The sequence below is a fragment of the Phodopus roborovskii genome, unplaced genomic scaffold (assembly GCF_943737965.1).
Source record: "Phodopus roborovskii unplaced genomic scaffold, PHOROB, whole genome shotgun sequence".
Classification (NCBI taxonomy): domain Eukaryota; kingdom Metazoa; phylum Chordata; class Mammalia; order Rodentia; family Cricetidae; genus Phodopus; species Phodopus roborovskii.
Genome location: NW_026126409.1, coordinates 30,471,115 through 30,496,818, shown reverse-complemented (window position 1 = coordinate 30,496,818; position 25,704 = coordinate 30,471,115). Strand labels below are relative to the sequence as shown.

The window sequence follows — 25,704 nt, the reverse complement described above, 5'->3', positions numbered from 1 at the left end:
AGCAATCTGTTTTTGAAATATAAAGGAATACATTTTTCTATTTGTGGTTAGCCCTACTTATAGATAAACTCTGCCTCAAGTCTATTGCCTGATCTGCCTAACATCTCTCATCTAACATACTACATACGTTCCCCATGTTTGGCTTATTGTGGAGCTTCTCTAGGAAGAAGCTGACTCCACAGGGACAGGGATATGGTCCCTTTTGCTGGCTGCTGAATGATCCAGCAGAGAAACCATTTGGCCCATTGTAAATGCTCTCTTGAATGAATGAATAAAGTTTCCATTGGTTAAAGTAACACACATGAAGCACCAACTTACCCTAAAGTAAATTTTCATGAAAACTGCTGTGGACCTTTAAACACCTTACTCTATATTCTGTCACAAGCTTCCAAATGGGGCTTATTATGATATGAGGAACCTCCAACTAAGCTGCTTGAGAATCATCTAAGCCTTTGAAAAATAAAATTAAAAAAAAAAAAACAAAACAGATTATCACCATCAGATCATAAATGGCAGGCTAGGGGCCAGTCCATGCGTAGTTTTAGAAAGTAAATCCACTGGCTATGAGGGCGAATGGGGTATACTGACTCTCCCCACATGTTGGGGGAAACTTCTATAGCACTGTTAATACCCACATTCCCTCTGTGTTCTTGTGGGCTTTAGGAATGAGTGTCCCAAAAACCAGTTACTGCTTTTCCCCATTTTCTGTGCAAGAGACACTGATCCATCCTTACCAGCATGAGAGACTGCGGGTAACAGAGCCACCAAGGGAAAGATAGAGAGAGGTTAAATGAGCTTGAGGCCCGGACCTCTGCACCCAACAAATGCCTCCAGGCTTTTTGCCTTTACCCCAGAGGCCAGTAGTTGGCGACTTTTAGGCGCTTCCCGCCGTCGCCGCAGAAGTGCAGACCCTGGGAAAACATTCCAGGGAAGGGCGGAGGAGGAGAAAGGCGGGACCTGGGCGGGCTTTGGGCGGGATCTGGTACGCGGTGGGCGGAGCCCGAGCTCAGCCAGAGGCTGCAGCGTGGGTCCCGCCCTTAGGGGCGGGCTCAGTGGGAGGGCGCGGCCGGGAGGGCGCGCGGCGAGCAGAGCCTGCAACCGGCTGATAGAAGGCTGTGCGCTCCAGGCTGGACCATGGCTGAGCGTCCTCGCTGCAGGAGCCGAGGCTCCTCAGCTGCGTGCCCCGCTCCGTGAGAGCGCTCGCTTCGCGTTCGCAGTCAAAACCCACGATTTTGCCCGAGCTAGGGCGAAGGGCAGGGAAGCTGCGAGACAGAATGTGTTGACGAACGCGAGGGCTCGCGTTCCGGGTGCCACCGTGGGTCCTGGAGTGGGATCGCGATTACTCTGCGCTGCCTCGACGTTCCCGGTGCGCTCCCGCCGCCCTGCGCCGACCTTGATGTGTAAAGACGAGCCGGACACCATGATCCTAACACGTAAGATGATGGACTTGCGCCTTGTTTCCTGGGGTCAGCTGCTGAGGGGACCGACGAAGAGGACTTGTCACCCCGCCCTGCCAAGTCCGTGTTGTGGTTGTGTGTTTTGACACGCTTACAAAGAAGTCGCCCCAGGCTCTGGATAGTGGAACGCGTGTGTTTAAGCAGCTTGGGTCAAGAGTTTGTGAGAGAGAGGTTTTAACTTCGGGTCATGTCCCTTGGCCACGTATTGCCTGGCGTTCTATTTGTAGAAGCTGGCCTCAGGGCACCGAGGGGCGAGCCGACCCCTTTTTTACGTCTTTGGGGGACGGTCCCATCTCTTGCTGTCCTACAGCCTGCAAGTCCCAAAACAGCATTGTCCCTCTAAGAATGGGTTATTTAAGGGACTGTGTAGACTTTAGCTGTACTTAGGGAAACTGTTTCCTTAGCACTGTTTCAGAGTGCGTTCACTGAAGTGTTAGCTTCTTTTGTTGTCGTTCGCCTGTTTAAAACGCTGGAAATCTCTTGAGTCTAGGGCAGGCTCAGTGTGGGTTGCTTCTTGGCCACCCGCAACCCCGGTCGCACGTGGGGTTCGGATGGGAACTCTGCGCATTCCCGCTGTGTGGGGTGGTTGGACGCGGTTCCTGAAAAGCCCCACCAGATGCCCACGCCCTTGGCATGAGAGGAAGAGTTCGTGGGTTGGGGAAAAGGAAGGAAACATGTCTCCAGGCCTGAGGATTTTTTTTTTTTTTTTTTTTTTTTTTTTTTTTTTTAAGTCAAGGAGACAGCCTCTTGGACTAGTGCCCCTCTCTGCGCCCCTGTCCCCTCCTCCAGTGTCAGGAGCTGAGAGCCTTTGATCCTTCTTAAGGGTTGCTCCCAGAACAGCAGCCCACCCTGCTGGTGTAATTTTCTGTCTCTGCAAGTCATTCCAGTGCAGGGCCTTTGGTGCGAGGAGTGATGCTAGGGACGTGAATTGGGGATCAGCAGCGTGCATCATGTGCGACCCCGGAAAGTGGCATAACCTCACTGTGCCGACCCCAAACCTGGGTAATAACTGTTGACACAAGGGGAAGTTGTTAGGATCAAATAAGGTAGTAACACGTAAAAACGCCCAGTGTGGTGACGGATACTGACGTTCACTCTGTTTCCAAATGATGCTAATAACTAGAAGGGAAACCCTGCCTAAAGTCATTAATCTGTTCAGTAGAGGAGAAAAAAAATATTACCCTATCCGGTTTTGCTTTCAGTGAGGCTTTTTACACTCAACGTGGTCACAAATGGGTTCATTCTCTAGAGTCAGAGGTTGTTTCAAGCTGTGGCTGGTGATTCGGAGGAATGCAGCCTTGGCACAGCCATCCATTACCAAAAGATTCGTGGGGGTGGCATATGTGACGCATTTGAGTAGGAAAAAAAAAAAATCAGGCTCCAGAGAAGGCACAATGCCCGGTCTCACATTACATTTTTTTTTTTTAACCCTGCAAAATTCTGTTTGCTGAAGGAATGATGGAAAATAATAGCTCAGCAGACTGCTGCGCTCAAACTCTCAGTATCTCCAAGAGGTTGACTAATTTTGCTTCCATCTGGACAGCATGCTAGTCCTCTGCGGGATAATTTGCTGACCATAAGGGTGGAATTAACAGAGGCACCCAGTGCCATCTTGGCAAGCAGATTGCAGCAGATGGTGAAAGGGGTACCCTCCGAGGCAGCAGCCCCCCTGACAGAAGAACCAAAGTCCTGAGGAGCGAGTGTCAAATGGTTAGCAGATGTGCCTTCAGAAGTTATTTCAAGACATTTCCTGAGAAAATGTTGGAGACTGCCTGTATTCACTTTTATTGAGGCATGCCAGATTTGCAGCCTGGCCCTAGCCTGGGTGCATAATTTTTTCATTAGTCCTACTGTTCAGAGAGTTTAAAATGAAGCCCAGCAGACAGACTTTCTCTCAAGCTGGGTTGGCTTCCCCCCCGCCCCCAAAGTTTGCTTTTGACAAATTGACTTTACTCTCCTGCAAGCTGAATGACACCTTGCTCTAAACAGGCTAGAAGTTCAGGGGCGGGAGTTGACTTTTTTTCTCTCCCAAGCCACAGAATCTGGAATCTGGGTATGTGGTCTCCAGCCTTAGATCTTTGTCCTACAGTGGATGAGAAAAGTGGTTTCAGTGACTTGTGTTCTAATTCCCCTGCTTTTGTAGATTTAATGCAGACCACTCTCTAAGCAGTGGGAAAAAAAAAAAAAAGATGAAGTTGTTTTGGACTTTAATATACTGAACTGGCCAAGAAGTTCCTTTCGTTGTGGAACACATACAAGACACATACAAGACAGTTTGCCCTCAGCCTTTGTTCTCCATTGTAGTTAAAAAGAACAAAGGCCAACAGAACAGGCTAACCATGATGTTATGTCCACAACAAGGTATTACTAAATACAGTGAGTTTTAAACTGTCTAGTCCTCCAAGGGCTGAGCAACTTACAGGGGTCATGGGAGATTCCTGCAAGAGGCTTCCAGTCTGAGGCTTGGCGAGGCTCCAAGAGGTGGTTTCAAAAAAAAAAAAAAAAGAAAGAAAGAAAGAAAGAAAAAGAAAAGAAATTAGTACTTGGGTTTCCCTGTGGAGATTCTAAATCATGATGCAATGTTTAAATGAAAGTGGTATTATGACTTAGGCGAGTAAATACTCAATTCGAAAATATTCGGTCCAGAAGAATTGGGGGCATCCAGAGTACAGTGAGCGAAGTAAATGGGAATGAAGAGAAGCCTTGTTCTGGACAGGATGGGCCAGTATTGTAAACACAAGTTTCTCATGCTTAACTCCCTTTCCTAGCAACAGGAAGACGGAAATGAGGCCATGCGCAAAAAAAAAAAAAAAAAAGAGTCCTAAAGGGCTCCAGACAATACTTGATCCACCCTGCTATTCACTCTCCAGCCAGAAGACCTGCAAAAGTAAAAATAACTTCAGATGTTTCCGCTTCCTCCCTGGATATTACCAAACCAGTGCACACTGATGTCTCCGTTCTGTCCAGGGAGTGTCAGAACAACCTGGCCCAGGTACCCAGACTCCCCATAAGCCAAACAAAGCAGAGGAAAGGTGACTGTCATTTTTAATATTTGTACAGACCAGGGATATAATGACATGCGTTAGAGCCAATGGCAGAGAATGATTATAATACCTAAACATAGCTGTCTCTCTGAATGGGCACATTTTTATCTATGACCCTTCTATATAGCATCTCCTCCTGTGTGGTCAAGGCCAAGTTAAAGCTAGCCCAGTTTATAAAGAGTTAATGTCTACTCTGGCCTGAAAAGCACAAGCCCATGTTCATCTACAGGGCTGTGAAATGAGAAGAGAACTTGATTTTGGAACAGACTTTCACAGCTGTCTCTATTTCTGACTCTGGCCATTGCAAATAGAGGAATGCAGAGTATTAGTGTCTTTGAAAGGGAGACCACGTAAGAGGGTTACAGTTTGTTTTATAGGAACAAGTTTCTGCTGTGAATGTGTGCTATCAGTGGTATTTTCTTTCAGTCTCAAGTTACAGTAGTCCTCTTTTATCCTTAGGGAATATGTTTCCAGACGCCAGTGAGTTCCTGAAACTGTAGACATGCCCATCCTTATATGTACCATGTTTTTTCCCACATAGATACATTCCTATGATCAAATCATAAATTAGATGCAGTAAAAGATTCACAATAGAAATAATAAAATAGGACCATTGTAACAATAAGCCATAATGGAAGTTATTGAGGACTTAGAAACTGTTTATTTCTGGAATTTTTCACTTTATTCTTCAAGTTCTTTCTTTCTTTCTTCTTTTCAGTTGGGTAGCTGAGATTAAGGTTAAGTGGGGGCATGTCGTAGTGAGACACTCAATTAATATGAAAAGGGTAGATTTCCAGCTGGGGAGGTATGTCTGTCAACACATCTCCCTTGTCTCCCTTAGGTGGGCCCCAGTGTTATTGTTGGGGATTAGGGTGATCAATGATAAGAGGAGAACAGTCTCCCTGGGGGCAGTTAATTGCATGACTCTGCCTTGACCTCTTTTCTTCCTTGTTGTCATAAGTTATGGCAGACAGAAGACAATCTTGCATACTTAGCTTATATATTATTGTATACCCTCACAGTGAAGAGTTGGGCTTTTCTAGAATGTTCCAGTAGAGCCTTGTGGCTTTTTCCTGAGGGTTCTGTGCTCATGGGGAACTGTAATGTGATTGTAGCTTAGCATATAGAGACAAACATCTGTCTTTGGCATCTGGGGGAGTCCTGGGTACCACCTTCAGAAAGTCTAACCTCCACTGGATAGAGCAATGCTTTCTCCAGTGGGCTTTGAAATCAATTTCTAAGAGAAATGTCTGTGCTAGATCTAGATTTGGGGTTTTAGGATTCCAGGGACTCTTTCCTCTCATGCCTACTTCCATTTGGTGGCCTTTGCAATTCAGCCTCTTCCCTAGTAGGAGAAAATCAAAAGGTATCGGAACAGTGACCTCTGTGACACTGGGTCCTCAGATGCCTTTGACACCTCCCATCCACATTTTGATCTCTGGCCTGCCCCGCCTGTCAGTGTCCTGCAGAGAGAACTGGAAGTCACTTCCTGATGCTTGTCACAAAGGCGCCTTCCTTCTCCTGTAGAAGTCTCCAAAGGATGTCTGAGGGGCAAAAGTTTTCCACACCCTGAGGTTGTAGCATTCCCAGGCTCACCACACTTAGGGAGCCAGTGAGGAAAAGACTTTGGAGTGAAATGGCCTGTGACCCAGGTATGGGTCTGCCCTCCAGCCACGCTGTTCTTCCTGTGTGCCCTATGCTACACTGGGGCAACAAATCCAATCTGGATAAAATGGAGGCCGAGAAGGAGAGCCAGTGTCCACCCAATTCCCTGTTTCAAACCAAGCTGTATGATGTGGAAGGGGGATTCTGTGTGGTGCTTGTACATCTGGGAAAGTCACTGCAAGGGAAATTCCAGAACTTTGCAAAGGCATCCTCGGGAAAGCCTGTCCCCCGCTGAGGGACAGCTGAACTAGAAGTTCAGGCAGTGTCCAAGGTCACAGCCATCCCAGTGTCACTCCAGACCCCTTCCTGCTGGCCTGTGTAAACAGATGGGGTCTTCATGTGTTTATAGGAAATTAAGTAGAGGGACATGAGTTAAGATTAACTGTTACATTGTGTGTGGTTGGGGTGCAGAGATTCCCAAGCAATTTTAAAGAAAAACGATTATTTAATTTGTCTGGAAGATGGGGATACATTTCTTTTTTTCTTATATTATTTTGGTATTGATCTGGGGATCAATTGGGGGTGGGGATATGCCACTCTTACCTAACTTTAAAAGTTTGATCATACCAACCCAGACAAAAATTGGAAAAGCATTCTTGTCTGAGGTTAGAACAGAGGAGACTGTAGCTTATACATTTAACCAGTATTTGCCACATTCTGTTTTCATTTGTCTTTGATAAACCATAGCATTGTATTTCCTTCCTTCCTTCCTTTTTTTTTTTTTTTTTTTTAATTTTTGTCAGAAAGAGCTAAAATAGAGGTGAGGCGGTATTGGCTTTCTTCTTTCTTCATTGCTGCTGTCTTGTTTCAGTTGGAATTCCTTTGTCCTGTCATATTTTTAAGGGTTTTATTTTCACTCGTTCTGTTCCTCCTGGAGGACCCTGGGGTAAAAGTGCTGATGGGGGAAATATACAGGGAGAGGCAATTGATGTGTACACCAGACTGAGCACAGAGATGGGGCTGACTCTAGGATGCAATCAGGTATCTGGCCTTCCAGAATGGAGTGCTAACCTCAAGATATGTGCCACCTTTTACAGACTTGAGGCTTTGTAAAATAAGGGCTCATTAAAGCCATGTCACTTCCTTTCATGAAACTGTCTCAATATAAGTAGTTAGCAGCTTAAAACCTAATCCAAACCATTTTCCTTAGTATATAAATTAAAGTCTGTAAGTATTTGATACTGAATCCTTGAAATACATAAACGTATACATATTGATTGACAGATGGTGGGCTCCTAATGGTATATTTTTTTTCTTAATTGGCATAAGTAACGGGCTTTTCAGTGATATTTTCATCACATAACATATAAAAGCAGAATGGGGACTGAGCGTGGGGGCTGAAGAGGGGGCAAAGTTCTATTTTTATCTCTCTCTATACTGACATCAAGTAGAAAGAGTTGATGTTACTGCATCCATTTCCTTAATGGCTCAGTTCCCTCTCAGTGTGACCTCTTTGTCCTGGAGAGCAGGTGCCAGTTTTTGATTAGCTGGGAGATATTTTCTATTCCTGGAAATGAAGTACATCGGTGTGGAGGCTAGCAGTTCCTGACAGCCCCTCACTTGGGAGCTCCCTTCAGCACAGACCGGCAGTGATGTGAGCCGCTTGCCCTTGCCTGGTGTTGAGTGGTAAAAGCAGTACTTTGCAAATGCTTGTGGGAAAGGGTTCCCAAAGGAAATTTCACTTGATGTCGTTTCTGTGTCACCGAAGTGTCACCTCAAGTGCTCAATCAAGGTGTAGGCTTTCAAGGTATCTCCATAGAGGTTCCCTTCTTTTAAAGTAAAACCCTTTATTAAGTTGTCATCGCATGGGGGGGGGGGAGTGGCTTCTTTATTGCCCTCCTTTAAGTTATGTCTAGGAATAGGAATATTCTTTGCTAGAAAAGAGCATATCTCTCTCCAAATCTTCAACAGATGGAGGGAACACTTAAAAAGAAACCACCCCAAGCTTCCATGTTTTTAATAGTACTAAGTGCCCTCTCCATAATTTAAACAAGAGAGCTACGGAATGGGCAAGAGGCTGGGAACACCACCTGGTGCCTCTGAATTAGAGCAGATTATCCAAACTCTGGACCAGCTACCTTATAAGGAGCAAGAGCCCATGTGCATATCATCACCCGGCTCTCAGCCTCTCCAGGAGTCAGAATGTCTCCTGAGAAGTAAAACATTAAAGCTCAAAAAAAAAAAAAAATCTAATTCCATGGGGTTTCTATAGGCTGAAGGTTTTTCTGTGAAAATTAGCCTGGGTGGGGGTGGGGGGTCTGTGGGCCCACACATATAAGCAATTATTTGGGATATTATGCTCTCTATACCATGAACATGGCCTTCATGAAACAAATCAGAGCATCACTTCATTAAAAATCGGTTTATGCGTTTGAGTGATACAAGTATACAACATTGGGAATACTTTCTAGGAGAAGGATTAGAAATCTGGGAATTAACGGAAAGAGAATGCATCCTGGAGAAGAAACAGTAGGCAGAAAGGAAGTTCAAGAGGAAAAAGCTTAGAGAGTAGGTATTGTAAGTGTTGTGTGAAATGCATATGTGCATGCTTGCATACATACATACATAGGTACTTACAGTTGTGTACATACATGTGGCTAATAGGCTCTTGCTGTAGTTATTAATCAGAAAATTAATTATGCGTACTAGGATGAAAATTAAATCAGTGGTTTATTTACACAGTTACTTATTTGTTGAGGGACCCGCCATGCTGCCAGAAATAGTGTGGGGTTTGGGGGAACATCAGTGAAGGAAAAGGACAGAATATTCTTGAAGCTTACAACTCGGGCAGACAATGTAAACAGTACATGGCGTGGAAGAAATATGAGAGTGGGTAGGAGGAAGCCAGGGAGGCTGGACCAGTTAGGGGGTTGGCATGGGAGTGGGCCTAGGTGGGGGTGTAGTCAGCATCGTGGCTTTTATTTACCACTGTTAGAGCTTTCCACGGGAGGCAGGGAGAGGACTCACTGGCGCTAACTTGACAAATCACTTGGAACTTGACCAACACAGGGCCCTAGACTAGCACTTGAGAAAACTAACTGATTCCCGAGAAGAGGGCAGAGGGTCATTGTACCCCCTGTTCTAGGGCTATGGCATGTCTTTCCATCTGGCTTCCTGCTTGGCAGGAAAGTGGGGTTTTGATTATCCCTGCAGATAGCTGGCAACTCACCTAGTTCAAAAAGTAAAAACTGTGTGAAGGAGAAAATGCAGACTAGCTTGCTTCACTTAATGCCCAAAGCCCCAGTTTGAAGGATTGCCCTGTCTCCTAGAAACTTCCAGAATATGTGCCTTAGATGTTTGGAATTTTCTTTTAAGCACCTGAGGGTAGGAATGCAACTTAGATGCCCTCAGAAGCTTTCCAGTGATTAGATAACATTGAAGTTTAATAAATATTAAATGTGTAGTCTATGTGACTTGGCCCTAGTAGGAATTCATAGATAACTCCTCATAACCAGCCTTTGGCAGTTGTGTATGTTTAACATTTATTTTTATAGTTGTCAAGTGGAAGTTCTTAGTCTGCCTTTGAATAAATGAAAATATTAATGAACTTATTTTCTTTACATTTTAAAGACAAATATATGTGTGGTTCCAGTGTACAAAAGGCACTGTACCTGAATTTGGGTGTACCTGAATTTAAAGGGGGGAGTTTGTGAGGTGAAAGGGGGAATTTCTTAGAGAGAGAACACAGGCCCTTGAGAGCGAGGGCACCCTGGGATCTCAGAGAGCTTTTCAAGATTTGAAGAGACAGGCAACAGCCAAGTTAGGAAGGCCCAAGGACCTTGCTGAGGGGTTTGACTATAACTCAAAAGTGATAAAAAGTCATTGAACAATTATAAGAAGAAAATTGTAGTTAGTGAAAACCAGTCTAGGTAGTGAATGGATCTTGTTGGGGTTGGGGAGGGGGAGGGGTTTCACCAAGAGCTGTTGTATTCAGAGGCAGAATCCAGGGCAAAAGAGTACACTAGGGCAGTGGTTCTCAACACTCCTAGTGCCGTCACCCTTTATTTAATACAGTTCTTCATGTTATGGTGACCCCAAAACAAAAAATCATTTCCACCGCCACTTCTTAACTCTAATTTTGCTACTGCCGTGAATCATAATGTAAACATCTATGTTTTCCAGCATTCTTGGGTGACTCCTGTGAAAGGGTCACAATTCACAGGTTGAGAACCACTGCACTAAGGGCTTGTGGGTAGTTACTGTGTGACTCCTAGGGGAGTCAGTCGTGCCTACACTTACGTTGCTTAGAAAGTGTTTGTCAAATAAGTTGTCCATGCTGCGATGAGACTAGTCTGAAAATACAGGACTGGATGGTCTTTGGATTTGTAGGAAGTCCCCAAGGCAGGGGCTCCCACCAAGGGGGACTGAAAATCACTGTGGTCCCTGGTGCCTTATCACCGTACTGTACTCCTGTACTCATTTGTGGACCTGGATGCTTCTCCAGATGACCCACCCCATGAGCCCCACCCACAAAGTGAAGGTGGGCTGCTGTTACTAAAGCCATTGTGTGCATTGCTGACCTCCTTGACCTGGTGGCCAGAGCCTGATAAGCTGGCCCTTTCTTCCCTTTGAAGGAATCCATATCACCCAGGGGCAGGAATGAATCTTGGTTTGGATTTGAAAGCCCTGCTTGCCTGCCCATGGCTAGAGCAGCTCTCTGTACACATAAACCTTTGCCCACAAACCTGTCTTATCGAATGACTTGCACAGAATTGAGGGAAGGGCTCGCATTTTCATAGCATTCCCTAATTCCTTAGCATTTCTTTGAAGAAACAGATTTACTGTAGCCTTATGGTGGGCATATAGGGAAAGAAGAAAAGGTAATTCACAAATTCCCACTGTGAAAGTATCACAGCCCACTTAAACTTCTGAGCTGTTGCTTGGCCTGTTTAGGTTGGCAGAGCTCATTAGCTGGATGACTACTGGCTCCGGGAAAGTTGGAAGACTTACAGTTAAAGGTGTCATGGGTAGAAGATAAGGGGCATCCGAGCCAGCCAGGAAATGTGTAAATATGGGCTACAGGTTCCCAGCCATGCACAAAGGGTCTCAACACCCATTCATCTCATGTGCAGACCGCTCTGTGAATGACCAACAACTAAGCTGCCTCCAAGACAAATTTCCTGTTTCCTCCTTGACATATTTGTCTGCTGCTTGCTTAGCAGAACCCCTCCTATACTGTACTTTCAAGTCTGTGGCAGCCTTTCTGTTTAGAAAAACACCGTCCTCATTGAGCTCACAACACCATGCACCTGCACTCAAGGAAAGCTCTACTTTAGAGCCAGTTGGGAGGAGAGTTTACAGTGAGCTGGGGAGATGCTAAAGTGACTGTTCACAGGCATGTGGTGTTCTCTGAGTGTGTGTGTGTGTGTGTGTGTGTGTGTGTGTGTGTGTGTGCATGTGTGTGTTTGCTCGTGTATGCATTTGTGCATGTGCATATGCATACACACACCACTGTGTGTATGTAGAGGTCAAAGTGCAGCTTTCAGACATTGGTTCTGTCCACCATGGGCTCCAGGATGGATCTCAGGTAATCAGACTTGTACAAGACCACTGTTTACCCACACCCATCTCCCTGGTTCTTCTTCGATACCTTAAACTTTTTTCCCTTACCACATCCCCCCTCACCCCAAAAAAGAAAAGTCTACACAAAGGAGCATTCTGGGAGTCCCTGTTTCCTGTCTCCCCTGGGACATGGAACCTGTTTTTAAGGAGAGTTGTTTGACAATTTCTGCCCATCTTTCAGGATCTTTTATCTTGAGGGTGATGTGAGCATGTGTTAGGATCAGTGTGAGGGGATGGACTGATGTATGGAAAGAAAGCTCTGCTTGTCTTGTGTTCCTCAGATCCACCTGTCTGTGTGGTTTTACACAGGTGCTGGGATTTGAACCCAGATCCTCATGCTTGCAGAGCTAATGCTCTTAGAGAAAGAGTGGTCTTCCCAGTTCACATTATTCTTTTCTAACCAAGAAGCCCTAAAAAGTGACTAAGTGGCATCAATTTGGAGTTATATGGAGAATAAACCATGTTCTTCATGAGAGGAAGTAACTGAGACACAGGCCAGTTATAGACATCTGGATCTAAAATCACACAGAACCCTAAGTGATTAATGTGTGTGAACAGTTCTTATAATGTGTCAAGGATTATATTAGCAGAAAAATACATTGCCACTTTCACACCTTTCAACATTAACTCACATGAACGAGAAAATAAGAACACACTATAAATAGGTGTCGAAATCTCTGTTTTTGTATTGCTTATTTGTTTTTAGGTTTTCAAGACAGAGTTTCTCTGTGTAACAGCCCAGGCTGAACTCAATCTGCCTGCCTCTGCCTCCCAAGTGCTGGGATTAAAGGTGTGCACCACCGCCACCTGGCCTGGGTGTCAGAATCTTATGAGTTGGTGCCTGATGAAGCCTTTGTATGGGCACTGACCTGGTACCCTGTCTTCATGTGCCCCCCAAAAAATGTACAGATGCTCAGAATTTCTAGTTACTTGGCACTTTTTAAGGGGAATAATAAGAATGCAAACATTACTCTTTAACTATCTATTATCCACTGTCCAACAGTCTGTTTTTTTGTAAATACTCTCTAAGAACACAGAAACAATGAGTTATTTGAAATTTGTTTTTAAGAGGCTGTGAGTTTTTGGGGCTGGAGAGATGGCCCAGTGGTTTAGAGTGCTTGTTACTCTTTCAGGGGACCCAGGTTTCATTCCCAGCACTCACATGGTGGCTCACAGTTATCTCTAACTCTAGATCCAGGGAATATGACACCTTCTGATCACCCAGGTACCAAGCACACATGCGCAGGGCACATCTACACATGCAGGCAAAACACCCATACACATAAGATGCTTATTTAAAAACCATGAATTTGTCGGAGAGCAAGGAGGGTTATTTGAGAGGTACTGGAGGGAAGGAAGGGAAGGGGAACAGTAGAATATAATTTCCAAAAATAAAGGAAATAATTTAAAAAATGAAACACTTTTCTGAAAAAAAAAAAAAAACAAGCAGCCTTTTTTTTTCTCTCTCTCTCTCTCTGTGGTCATATTTGGGACTCAGGAAGGCAGAGGGAAAATGTGATTTTCATAGTCTTTTAAATAAAACATTAAGAGTTCATATTTTTTGTTATTACAGTACTCTTCTAGAAGCTGTTTTACAGTCTTATTTAAAACTTCCCTAATCCCTTATGAAGACAAGACATGGATTAAATATATATATTTAGTATATATTTAAATATATGATATAAATACATACATGCATGTGCATGCTCTGGCAGGATGGCTCAGTAGGTGGTTGCCACCACCAAGCCTGATGGTCTGAGATCTGTCTCTGGTCTGTATGGTGTAATTAGGGAAACACAAACTGTCCTCTGACTTCCACCTCTTACCCCTTAGGACACATGCCCACAGCATACACACAAAACAAATTCATGAAAAAAGACTGTTTGGGTAACTCATATCTGTATATCTTACCCAGGGCAAGCAACGAAGCCCTTCCACATCCCTACCACCTCTAGCCTCTTCCCTGCCTGGCCTTGAATCTTGTGCATAGCCATTGCTGCTTTCATCTCTACACTAATGACTCAGGAAAAGAACCTATTACCCCTATTTCAGCTGGATATCAACTCACTTGGAAATCCACAGCTTGTTGCTCCTTGGTGTGCCTGATCACAATATTCCTACCTGCTTTGATAAATTAAAGTTTTTAAAAGTTGCTCTTCTTGAAAGGACAAGGAAAAGAATAAGTTAAAATTAAAAACAAAAACAAGCAAACAACAACAAAATGTTGGAAACCTTCACGTTTTTGTAGACAAAAATAATATGATGTGTATATTTGTAATAGTGGCCACCAGATTGACATCTGGCTTAATGAACATGGGAATCTGGGGTTGATTAAGCAATGTTGAGACTTCTATAAAGTGAATAGCCTTAAATAACCAAGTACTCTAATGGCCCGGAGAAGGTGGGAAGGAGTTGAAAGGAATATTCTTTTCGCAAACACAGAAACTAATTAATGTGTCCAGGACCACCGCTGTGAGTCAGTTTTAACAGGATTGTAAATATGTGCTTGAGTGAGTTTTAACACAGTGTGTCAGTTGCTCTTGGCCTCTCTGTTTATCAATACTATCTACAAGATGTTTAACCACAGGGAAGTGGAGCCTTTATTAGGCAGTTAGCCTGCCAAGATGTTGGGATTCAGTGACATCATACCCTCAGTTTTCTGAGGCAGCCTGTGGCTCTCTCCTACAGATGAATACCTGGCTGCTCCTTAAGGCAATTTGTCCTAGTCTTTGCTATTAAAATGCCCAGTTCCCGGGCAGCACAAGGGCTGTGACTATGCCCAGTCAAGTTCGACTCTAGGTGAGTTGTTGAAGCAGAAGATAACGGACCTTGTTAGACCAACTGGACTTCCAGTTAGTTATTCTATCTACTCCTTCTGCACTCATAGTGCTTTGTGTTTCAGAAGCGTGTCTGGAAGCAGCACTGAGTAACTTACTTCTGGGAACCCATCTTGGATTTTGCTTGTTGGTTTTATTTTTGCAGCACTGGGGATCAATCCTGGGTCCATGGGCATGGCTATATATACCACTGAGTTACAGCCCCAGCCCCTTCTGTTTTCTTTAGAGAGAAAACAGATTATTACATTCATTTTGAAAGATGGAATTTGTCTAAAATGTAAGCCATTTGGTGTGAAGTGAACTATTCGTCAATTTCTTTGCCTATCAGTATATATAGTTTATATTGTTTTAGAGAAGTTGTGTTTTATTTGTCTGATAGATTCCATTTATTAATGCATGAAAACCACATGGAGGGATAACATGGCTAACAAATTCGTCTTCTGTTTGTCTCTAGAAATTGAAGCTAAGGAAGCTTGCGATTGGCTGAGGGTAACTGGATTCCCCCAGTATGCACAGCTCTATGAAGGTAAGGCGAGGATGCCACTGTATTCTATGTCAGCATAGTTATAACTTCATGGATCTAGGAGTTATTTGGAGATATTTTATTACTTAAATATTTCACTTAGTGGTTTTCATATTCTCAATTTTTGTAATTTTAATGAAGTTCTTGAAAGGTATATTTTGTGTAAAGTCTAGCTTTGTAAAGAAAAAAAAGGGTATTGTGTAGATTTAATCTGTTCATATGATATTATATTAAGGTTCCTCTAACCTGTGTTTCCCTATGGCTCATTTTCTTTACTGTGTAATACTCATCAAATGGATTGAAGATCATTCCATCACTATTCTGCTTGCTGGGCACTTCAGTAGTTTTATTTTTGTAAACTGTTACTTTTGAACATTGATGTACCTATCTTTTATAACACCTGCATAATAATTTAACTTGCATGAGCCAAGAAATAAGATTTCTGAGTAATAATAGGTGATGCGCACACACTCCATTTTTCACATTTTCCCAGAGTGTATGCTCTAGCTTTCCCAATACACACCAAAACAGAAAAGGAAAATTAAAGTTTAAAAAAAAAAGGTCACTGGACTAGTTTGCTTCCTTTGTCTCTGTGATGAACAAGGAGACCAAAAGCAACTTGCAGAGAAAAGTTTATTTCATCTTGACAGCTTACATGCCATCACCAGGAGAAGTCAGGGCAGGAACCTGGAGGGAAGACCAAGCTGAGGCCATTTAGGAATGCTGGTTACTGGCTAACTTCCTTACAGTACCCAGAAGCACCTGCCTAAGGGCGGGCCCGCCCATGGTGGGCTGGACCCTCCCAAATCAATCAGTAATCAAGAAAATGCAATGCAGACTTGCCTACAGGCCAATCTGATAAGAGGCATTTTCTCAATTGTGGCTCTCTATTCCTACAGACCCTGGCTTGTGTCAATGTGACATGATACTAGGGACTGAGAAAGAACACTCATGTCTAACTGATTCTCATAGTTTTTGGTTCTGTAGGCTGGTAGCAAGTGTTCTGCATCCACTGAGATGAATATGGGAGACCTATTATCTGTATATGAAATTAGTTTATAATAACCACAGCTTTGAAATAGTGAACTCCATTCTATAGACAATTTTCTTTTTTGAAGATTTAAAATTTTATTTTAATTTTTATACAATATATTTTGATCATGTTTTCTTCCCCTCTAGCAACTCCTCCCAGATCCTTCCCCACCTCCCTACCCATCCAACTTCATGCTCTCTCTCTCTTTCTCTCTCTCTCTCTCTCTCTCTCTCTCTCTCTCTCTCTCTCTCTCCCTGTCTCCCTCCCTCCTTCCCTCTCTCCCTCCCTCTCTCCACTTCATGGTCTCTCTCTCTCTCTCTCTCTCCCTCCCTCCCTCCCTCCCTCCCTCCCTCCCTCTCTCCCTCCCTCTCTCCAGCTGAGCTCTTTCTGACCCTCTACTGCAGAGTTCCCTGGGTCCTGAGGGGAGGGTTCAGTGTCAGAGCAGGAACTCAAGGCAGGAACCTGGAGGGAGCAGCAGTCATCCATTTAGGGCTGAGTCTTCCAGCCTGGCTGGATGTCTGGCTGTGGGTTTCTGTATTTGTTCCCATTTGCTGCAGGAGGAAGCTTCTCTGATGATAACTGAGCAAGCCACTGATTTATGGGTATAGCAGAGTGTCATTAGAGGTACTTCTATTGCTGTAGGTTTTTGTTTTTGTTTTGTTTTGTTTTTAATTCTTTATTTAGATCAGTAGTTTGATTTTACCCAAGGTCCCTGGGCTCTCTAGTCTCAGATCTTGGTTACCCAAGCAATGTCGGGTATGGGCTCCATTTCATGGAGTGAGCTTTGTGCTGCCATTGCCCAGCATTCCCTGCAGGCAGGAACACCATTATAGATCAAAGAGTTTGTGGCTGGATTAGTCACAAACATTTTTCTTTTGGTAGTGTACAGAATACCAATGACACTAGAACACAGGGGTGAAGGCTCTTGTTTCATAGATAATTCTATTTTCAAATCAAGCAAGGTATGGAGTGATTCCTAACATTAATACATAGTCTGCTGGTAGCACTCAGTGATTATTTACTTTTGCATTCTGAAATAGCTTTCTGTCCCTCAATTTCCCAACATATATGCAATTTCATGTTCTTTTATTTTGATTTCTGACACTGTGCTTAACGTGGTGGTGGAGATGCTCACCTTCAGACAGAACTTCTGACCTTTTAAAGGGCTTTGGAGGTGGAAACAGGAGCAGCCCTTGTTGCTTTGCTAATTTACAGTTCTCCTGATGCTAGGGAAAGGTAATTGGATTTGCAGTGGCTGGGGTTTTGTTTTCCTGTTTAAGATTAAATTTCCCTCAATTATGTCCTTTTGGAGTGTTGATTGGCTGCTGGGTGGCACCTTTGTGTGCCTGTTGATTTTGGTAAATCCAATTGCCAGCCCCTGTCTTACTTTCACAGTCCTAAAGTGCAGAGTCCATCCTCCTGGTTGGTATCCCCCGCACCTGTCCAAGTCATTTGAAGCATAGGCGGACTCTGGGATGTGCTGTGCCACGTTCTGGGCAGTCACTTCCCACCTCATTCTGCCCCTATGCCAGGTGAACAAGCCACACACACTGGATGGCGTGACAGCCCACAGACCCCTCACCTTCCTGATTAACTCCATTTGGTGCCTGCCTATTTTCACTTCTCCTGCTAAACTCAAGCTGGAAGTTGGGTTCAGACCACTTCTACCCATCAGATCCTTCAATAAACAATCTAAGCAAATATGAAAAAAAAAAAAAAAAACTTGATTGAATGCTTGCACTCCTCAGTCATTACTGGGTGTTTCTAAAAACTGAATTGTGGTTCATTTGGATCTGAAAAGTGGCTTTAAGTACAGCCCAGAAACTTAGAAATGGCTAAAATAGCATGATTGCTTTTTCACATATGCATAACAGGCAAGGAAGTAATACTTTCCATTTACATTCATAGATTTTTATGTTATATACTTTCTAAAAAATACTCTCTGATCTTGGCTTATTGTTTAATAGAGTCTATGTCCCTAAGGGATAGGCTTTGTGACCTTGGTTCTATTTAGTAATTTGCATTCATATTCACTGTTAGACTTCTCTGTGTGGTCACTAGCCATCCCTCAGTCTACCGATGAAGAGATATAAGCTTAGAATACTAACTCTTATACAGATCTTCATTGGCCATTGAGCTGTAACTGTGTCTTTGGACTGCATAGATTATCAGTCAGGGTAAGAGTAATCCAACTCTGGCCTTCAGGGAAAAAAAAAAAAAAAGAGCAGATTGTAAACTAATACTGAGGTAGCTTTCACCATTGTTTTTGAAAAGATGCTGTAATGTTGTCCTTAGAAAATGGGCAGATGTCTGTACTGTTCTGTAAAACCAACGATTGTAAGTTAGGAACATTGAAGTCAACTCAGGGACAAGGGTGTGACTAATGTGGCAGCTGCCAACCCTGCCATGTCTATCCCAGCAGTGCATTTCTATTTTAAAGAACAAGGGAATTGTGTGGTTGATGGTGATGATGATGATGATGATAATGATGGTGGTGATGATGAGATGATGATGATAATATGATGGGGATGATGATGAGATGATGGTGATGATGATGATAATGATGGTGGTGGTGATGAGATGATGATAATATGGGGATGATGATGAGATAATGGTGATGATGATGATAGTGGTGATGATGATGATGTTGATGACCCAGTTGGCATGATGGCTTCCGCTCCTTGGTGCTTCCACAAAGAAGCACAAAGTTGGGACACTGTATGTGCCTTATGCCTTATACTGGGAAGGCCATTTATCAGTATTCATAGCTGGACTACACCCAGGGATGAATCACCTTTACTCAGTGGAATTTCAGAGCTTTTGTCATGTTTCCATCATCCCTGGTAGTCTTTCTCTTCTCTGTTCTGTTGGATACATTTATTCACAGGCTTTCATTATAATTATGGCTGGTCTGAAACCTCTATGTTTACCATGCTGGCCTGAAATTCACAGAGACCTGCCTGCCTCTGCTATGATTAAAGGTGTGTGCCATCATGTCTGCTAATTGATGGGATTTAATTCAAAATCCTGAACCTAAGAAGCATATTTAATTTTTTACAATTTTCAGTTGACACACAGTAATCATATGTAAGGCATGATGTATATATTATATGTTTATAATATGTAGTAATCGGAACAGGGCAATCCCCAAGCTATCATCACAAATACTTATTATTATTACTGCTTTGTCTGGGGGGAACACTCAATCCTCTGTCCACTAACCAATTTGAAAAATAAAATCGTGGTCACGAGTAGATATCTTAGTAACACCATAGCTTTAGTCGTTATCCCTCCGAACCTAGCCAGCTTCCTTTCTCCATCCCTCTTCATCCCTTTCCATCCCTCCTTAACCCTCCCCCTGGAGACTCCCATGTTCCTAGGCTTGTAACCACTGTTTCACTCTCCTCAGGCAGTACAGGGACTTTCTTCCTACTTTCAGTGGTTCATTGTTCTGGGAGCACAGAACTCTCCCAGATTTAGGGGCTTGGTTGCTATTGTCTTACAGAATCTGTTTAGTTAGTCCTTTGTTTTACAGAGAGTTAACCCCTTGGCCACCATATGGAAGTGCTGATATTTGTTTTAAAATAGCATATCTTGAATTCTCTGCTGTATATCCTATCATGTAAATGGACCAGTCCCTCCAGCGGCCCTTTGCCATTGTTCCCTGAATCTTTCCTAGCCCTGGTTCTGTTTTGTTTTGGGGGTTGCTTTTGTTTTTCCTGTGGCCCCTTCCCTAATGACTTGTGAGCACTTTTTTTTTTTTTTTAAGCCCATTACTCCTTACTGGATTCATTCTGGCTTAAATTATAACTTAGAGCAGGCATTCACTGCCTGACAATTAGTTTGAAGGTGGAGAGTGTTTTGAACCACTTCTGCAGCAGAGAAACAACTTGGAGTTCCTAAACCACTTTAGAACTGGTTTAAGCCACAAGTGGAATTGTTGCCTGCACCTGCATTGCTTGCCAAGGAATGAGGACAATAGATACTCAACACATCGCTGGAAAGAGACTAATTGGGCAAGACCCTAGGCATTCAACTATACTTGGCTTTTTTCTCCCTACAGATCTCCTGTTCCCTATTGATATTTCTCTGGTCAAGAGAGAACATGATTTCTTGGACAGAGATGCCATCGAGGCCCTATGCAGGTAAACTGACATTTTCCTCTTTTTAAAAAACACAATACTTGAATCTCAGCACTTGGGGGAAGATGGGGCAGTCCAATCTGAGCTCCAGGCCAGCCTGGTGTAGAGTAAGTTCTAGGATATCCAGGGTTACCCTGAGTGACCCTGTCTCAGGAAAATAAACAGTTAAAAAAAAAAAAATGGTACTCAGATCTTAGCCTCAGTTTGCTTTCATTTTGATCCACACGAGGTCTTTGATGACCAGATGATATAATGATATATGTTGCTGTGTTATAGAATGTTGGATGAATGCTAAAGTAAAATGCTGTTGTGTGATGTATCATCATTGAAATAGCATCCATGCTGTTGTCGGAGGCCCTCACGTAGGTAGCACCATCCCATATTTTGTTACCATCTGACAGCAGAAACAGAAAACTTTCTGGTGGTTCGGAAATGCAGACTTTCTGAGGAGTCAATGTCACTGACCAGGAGCACCATGAGAGTCAAAGCTGCCCCTTTACTGAGTGGAAGGAGACATTTGGAGGGGCGGGGCTTAGTGGAGCCAGTCAGGGTTGTCATCTGAATTCCAAGGAGGCTCTACAAAAGCCCCAGCCGCCCCAGGTAGAGTGACTACAGGATTAAATAGGCTGTAAACTCACCAAGCACAGCCTTTAATGTATGGGAGACAGGCAGTAAAGGGGCATTGGTGTGAACTGTGAATAAAGCTGTCAGAGATCCTGTTCAGTGAGCTGGTTGCTCTCCAGGCTGAGAAGCAGCTTGTGGGATTTAGAGAAGTAAAAGTAATAAAACCTGAGGCTGCAAGGGCTACAGATAATCCTTTCAAACCCTGGATGACATTTTTATTCATCTCCCATTATTCATCCCTTGTAATTTTTCTCAAAAACCTTGAAAAGCCTTCATAGTGTGGTTCTAAGGAAATGGATAGGCACAGACAGAATTCACATGTTGGTTGGATTCTAACGTTAAAATTGGTTCGCTTTTCATTTCTAAAAGACCTTAATTATTTGTGTGTGTGTGTGTACATATGTGTACCTGTTTGTAGGGAGGCCAAAGGTCACTGTCTGTCCAGTGTCCTCCTCAGTTGTTCTTTGCATTATATTTTTGAAGCTAGGTCTCTCAATGACCTGGAGATCACCAGTTCATCTAGACTGGGCTCCAGTGCTGCGATGCCTGGCTTTTACTTGGATACAGGGGATCCAAACCATGCCTGGTCCTTGATGTGGCTGGGCTCCCTATACAGTCCCTAATTTTAGTGTCTGTTTTAACTAGGGAAAACATTTAAGGTGAAATGATACCTGATGGGTTTTTTTTTTTTTTTTTTTTTTTTTTGTCTGTGTGTGTGTATGTGTTTCCTGTGTAGATGAAGAACACAGTAACAGCTGTCTCAAACACACACACACACACACACACACATACATCCTTTCTTGTATAATGTTGTTTGAAGCAGCAAGCTTGAGTAGTGTGGTTTGGAGTTAAGAGTATGAAAAAGACTAGATTTCATGGTTTACAAAAGAAAAAAAGCCATGCTTGCTCCACCACCATCACCACCCCAGAAACAGTGTGCAGCTGTAGTCAGAAGTGTCCAGGACATGCACACATTTTTCTGGGAAAATAAGTTTGTGTCCTGGAATATGTAATATCATCACTATTTCATCTGGAATGAGAAAATGTCACCAGTGCAGTTTGGAGAGGGAGAGAAGTCAGCATCTGGAATCCAAACTGCCCTGGACATTGTAAAGATGTTTTCTCGCTTAGCTGCGTGGCAGAATTAATTTATTCTCAAGTCATCGCTGATGCTAATGCATATGAATGAGGTCACTCAGAAAAGGCATCTTAGGAAATACTTGAGCTTTGTGTCAGATCACCCATTTCACACATGTTAAGCCACTTAGGGAGGCGGCCTTCTGAACTACATCAACAGCTTAGGAATGTCTGGGTCAGAAAAATACCATTGCAGTATTTCAGCCCAAAGAGTTATGATTAAATTCTTGAAGAATTTTTTTTTAAGAATTTTTCTTGAATGTCAGTTCAAAATCAACTTTTTCCTTTTTCGAAGGAAAAGGGCATGCTGTACGCTTTGGTTTACACCAGCCATGAATACCACCTCCCATAGAAGAGACTAGATCCAAACAAAGAAAGGCCTGAAGGAAACTGGTCCTTTGCCTGTGTTCAAACTTGGCAGTATATTCTGGGTCAGCTTCGGCTTCACTTATATGTTTAAACTAACACATCCCATATAGGTTAGATGTGATAGTTAAAAAAGAGAGAGAGAAAACAAATCATCAAACTTGGTTTGGAGGATGTGCATAAAAGCCCAGAGTCCAGTTTACTTTTTTCCTTTTTAATGAACTTTTTATTCAGCGTGTAATAAATGCTCACTGTCATCTCAGCCCTGGGAATGCCAAGAGAAAAAAAATGAGAATTCAAAGCCAGACTAGTCTAAACAGCAAGATCCTGCCTCAAATAATCACTTTGAATTAAAAGGGAGAAATTATTCAGGACCCATAATGATAGTCAACAAAATCTGGTGGACATGGAAAGCCCTAGGGCCCGTGTCCACATAGTCACATAATGGCAGTGACTTTGACCTTCAGAGAAAGAAACAGACGAGAACTGTAGTCATATTTCAGGATACACACACACACACACACACACACACACACACACACACACACACACAGGTTTTCTGACATTCACTTTATTTCCTACATGTGCTTACACAGAGACACCCTCTGCCTATGGAATTCCAGGCCCCTCAAATAACAGAGCTGTGGTGTGATTACATACATCTCCTCTTGGCTTGTGATGTTGTCTGTGGACAGACTTTTTGTGCATATCCATCTTCTTCCCCACCCCGTTTAAACATTTAATGAGATGAGTTGGAGAAACTCAGTTGGAAGCATCACGGGATTCCTCACATCAAGTGCTTTCCCATTCTATATGCAGTCTCGCTAGCTTTCTACTTGGATAGAAAATAGCCACATTCCTATATTTGTAAGTCATACAACAGTTGTGATAAAAAGCTGAAAGGAGCTGATTTCCTTTTAATATTTTTTACTCAAGACAGAAGGCTCTTAGATGTCAAAGCAGGGGAAAAATGAGGTTGAACAGTAGTACTATCAAAATATAAACTTTAATAGTGACCAACAATTAAAATTATAAGACTAGTAGGCTACCCAACATTTTTTTTTCCCAGAACTTGCTCTGTAGACCAGGCTGGCCTTGAACTCACTGAGATCTGCCTGCCTCTGCCTCCCAAGTGCTGGGAATAAAGAGGTTTACCACCACCACCTGGCTTACCTTCCAAGTGTTATTCTAAGTTAACAGCAGACTTGTTCCCTTGAAGAGATGGGCTTTTCTGTTAGTCTTGCTAGCTTCACTAATAATCTACACCCATTGAGGAAGCTATGATTATCAGTAAGTTCTACTCAGGACTAGAAGAGTACAGCTTGTCTCAAACTGCATACTGGCCATGCTGGAATCTGTGAGAGGTACTGAGATGTCTCCATCTTTCTATAGCTTCAGAACATTCCACATCACTGTTTTCCTTTGAAATTAAAACTGACTCCTCCTACCAACAAATAAAAGAAATGTGAACATTAGCTAGTAGTTGTCAAATGAAAAAATAGCTGTGCTGTCTGTCACTGTCATCTTCAGTAAGTACTTTGTCCCCCAGCCACGCATGACCTGTCAAAGCTATGTCAAGCAGCCTTCCAGAGGCATTCTGACCAATTGTTCTTTCCATTCAATTTAAAATCAAGCAAGCCCAAGTTGGGCTACACAATCCTGCCTAAGCTTCCCCAGTACTAGAATAACACCCAGCAACAAACCATTTAATTTAAACATATTATGTATAACTCCAAGAAAAACTATAAGAATTAGAATTTTTGTCAGGTCCTTTGTTTCCTTAGCCCCCCTTCTGCTTTTTGTTTAAATGCAAGAAGTCCCATATCTCCACCTCTATCCTTTTATCTACATGTCTACAGCTCTGTGCAGCCAAACTCTTGAACCTTTGATAGTCCGCCCTTGGCTCCCTCTGTCTTTAGAACAGACCCAAGTTACCCAGGAGATAAGACCCATACATTCCTTTGGTGCTGGGCCCTGGGCGGTGGCGGGGATAGAATGCCCGAGGCTACAGATGGTTATTGATAGCAGTATTTCAGCCACTTGAAGGATGCTACTTCAACTCTACTTGGCTTCCTTTGTTACCATCATTAATACTTGTTCCAAAACCAAGTGTAGAAGATGCTGTGTTTGGACACCAGAGCCACTGTGTTTTAATCCTGGGTCAAAATTCCTGAGTTCTCTGTGCTTCTTTTCTTCCCTTATAAAGATAAATCACAGTATCATTTCTAGGGAGATTGTCAAAGAACTAAGTATGAGCCAATGTATTAGAAGTTCCCAGCACAGTCCCTCACCCAGAGAGAGAGAGTAGCAGTTCACTGAGCTGGAACTGTTTTATTTTTTTTTTTAATTCTTGATTAACACAGAATGACTATCCATGTGGTAGCATGTGTATAGCTATCTTTGTGGTAGCATGTGATGTTTCAATGCTTGTATGTAAAGTATGACTAAATCATGGGGATTAACATATCTACCACCTTTCACTTTTATCATTTCTTGTCTTGAGAACATTCAGGTTAGCCATTTTAAAATAAAGTAATGTTAATTGTCACCCCATTATGTTGAGTCTTTCTGTCTTCGTGCTGCATTAGCTACCTGCCTACTTGGAACTCACTGTCCCTTGCCAGCTTCTAGCAACCACCCTTGTTTTCCTTTCTTTGAGATGAGTTTCTTCTCTGGTTAGCAATACTGTCTTATGTCCCTATTGCCCCTCTGCATAGAGGCATACTAGCCCTCCTCGTAAGCCTTTGGAAATCCTGGGGAATGCAGGCTGGTGAGGGGAAATAAATGAAAACCACAGAAACCCTAAAAGTAACTTTGGCCTTTGGGAATGCAATGCCATTAGTTTGGTGCTACCAACATAAAAAGATAAACTTGACCTATATAAAACTAACCTCCTGGGTCTTTTTTGTTTGGCTCAAATCTGGAGTTTGTGAAGTTGTTCCACCCACCCCCACCCCCATAGGCCTCTATGCCTAGTAAATTTGGTTATAAACATCATTCAACCATTAAAGTCCAAATGGAGTCAAGTGGAGATTTGATTACAGGATTGATTAATGAAACCCAGACCTAAGACTAACAGTAACCATTCCTCATTCTTGAAAGCCTTGACAAGATGGGGGGGGGGGCTGAAAATAGTGGGTGTGTCATTTAACTAATGTCCTTTAGAGAGGGACCCTACACCCCCTCTATGAGCCTGCAGTGCTTCTCAGCTGTTTTCATCCCCCTCCTCATCCATGGAGAGTTTTCTGAACATTTGTGCCCTGCTTTATCTCTGTTTATTCTATAAACAGGCTTCCACATCATCTGTGGAATCA

At 43.0% G+C, this 25,704-nt stretch overlaps 1 protein-coding gene across 3 annotated transcripts in view; it reads left to right on the top strand.

Moving 5' to 3' along the window:
- The window catches only part of Dlc1 (DLC1 Rho GTPase activating protein), a 355,052-nt gene that overhangs the window by 310,630 nt on the left and 18,718 nt on the right, over nt 1-25,704 (top strand). For 2 of the 3 annotated variants that reach the window (XM_051182280.1, XM_051182278.1), the window contains 2 exons: nt 15,020-15,091; nt 20,185-20,266. In XM_051182280.1, the coding sequence (XP_051038237.1) occupies nt 15,020-15,091; nt 20,185-20,266 (154 nt within the window). Of the gene's footprint in view, nt 1-1,106; nt 1,434-15,019; nt 15,092-20,184; nt 20,267-25,704 lie in introns of those variants that run through there. The other variant, XM_051182279.1, reaches the window with a different exon arrangement.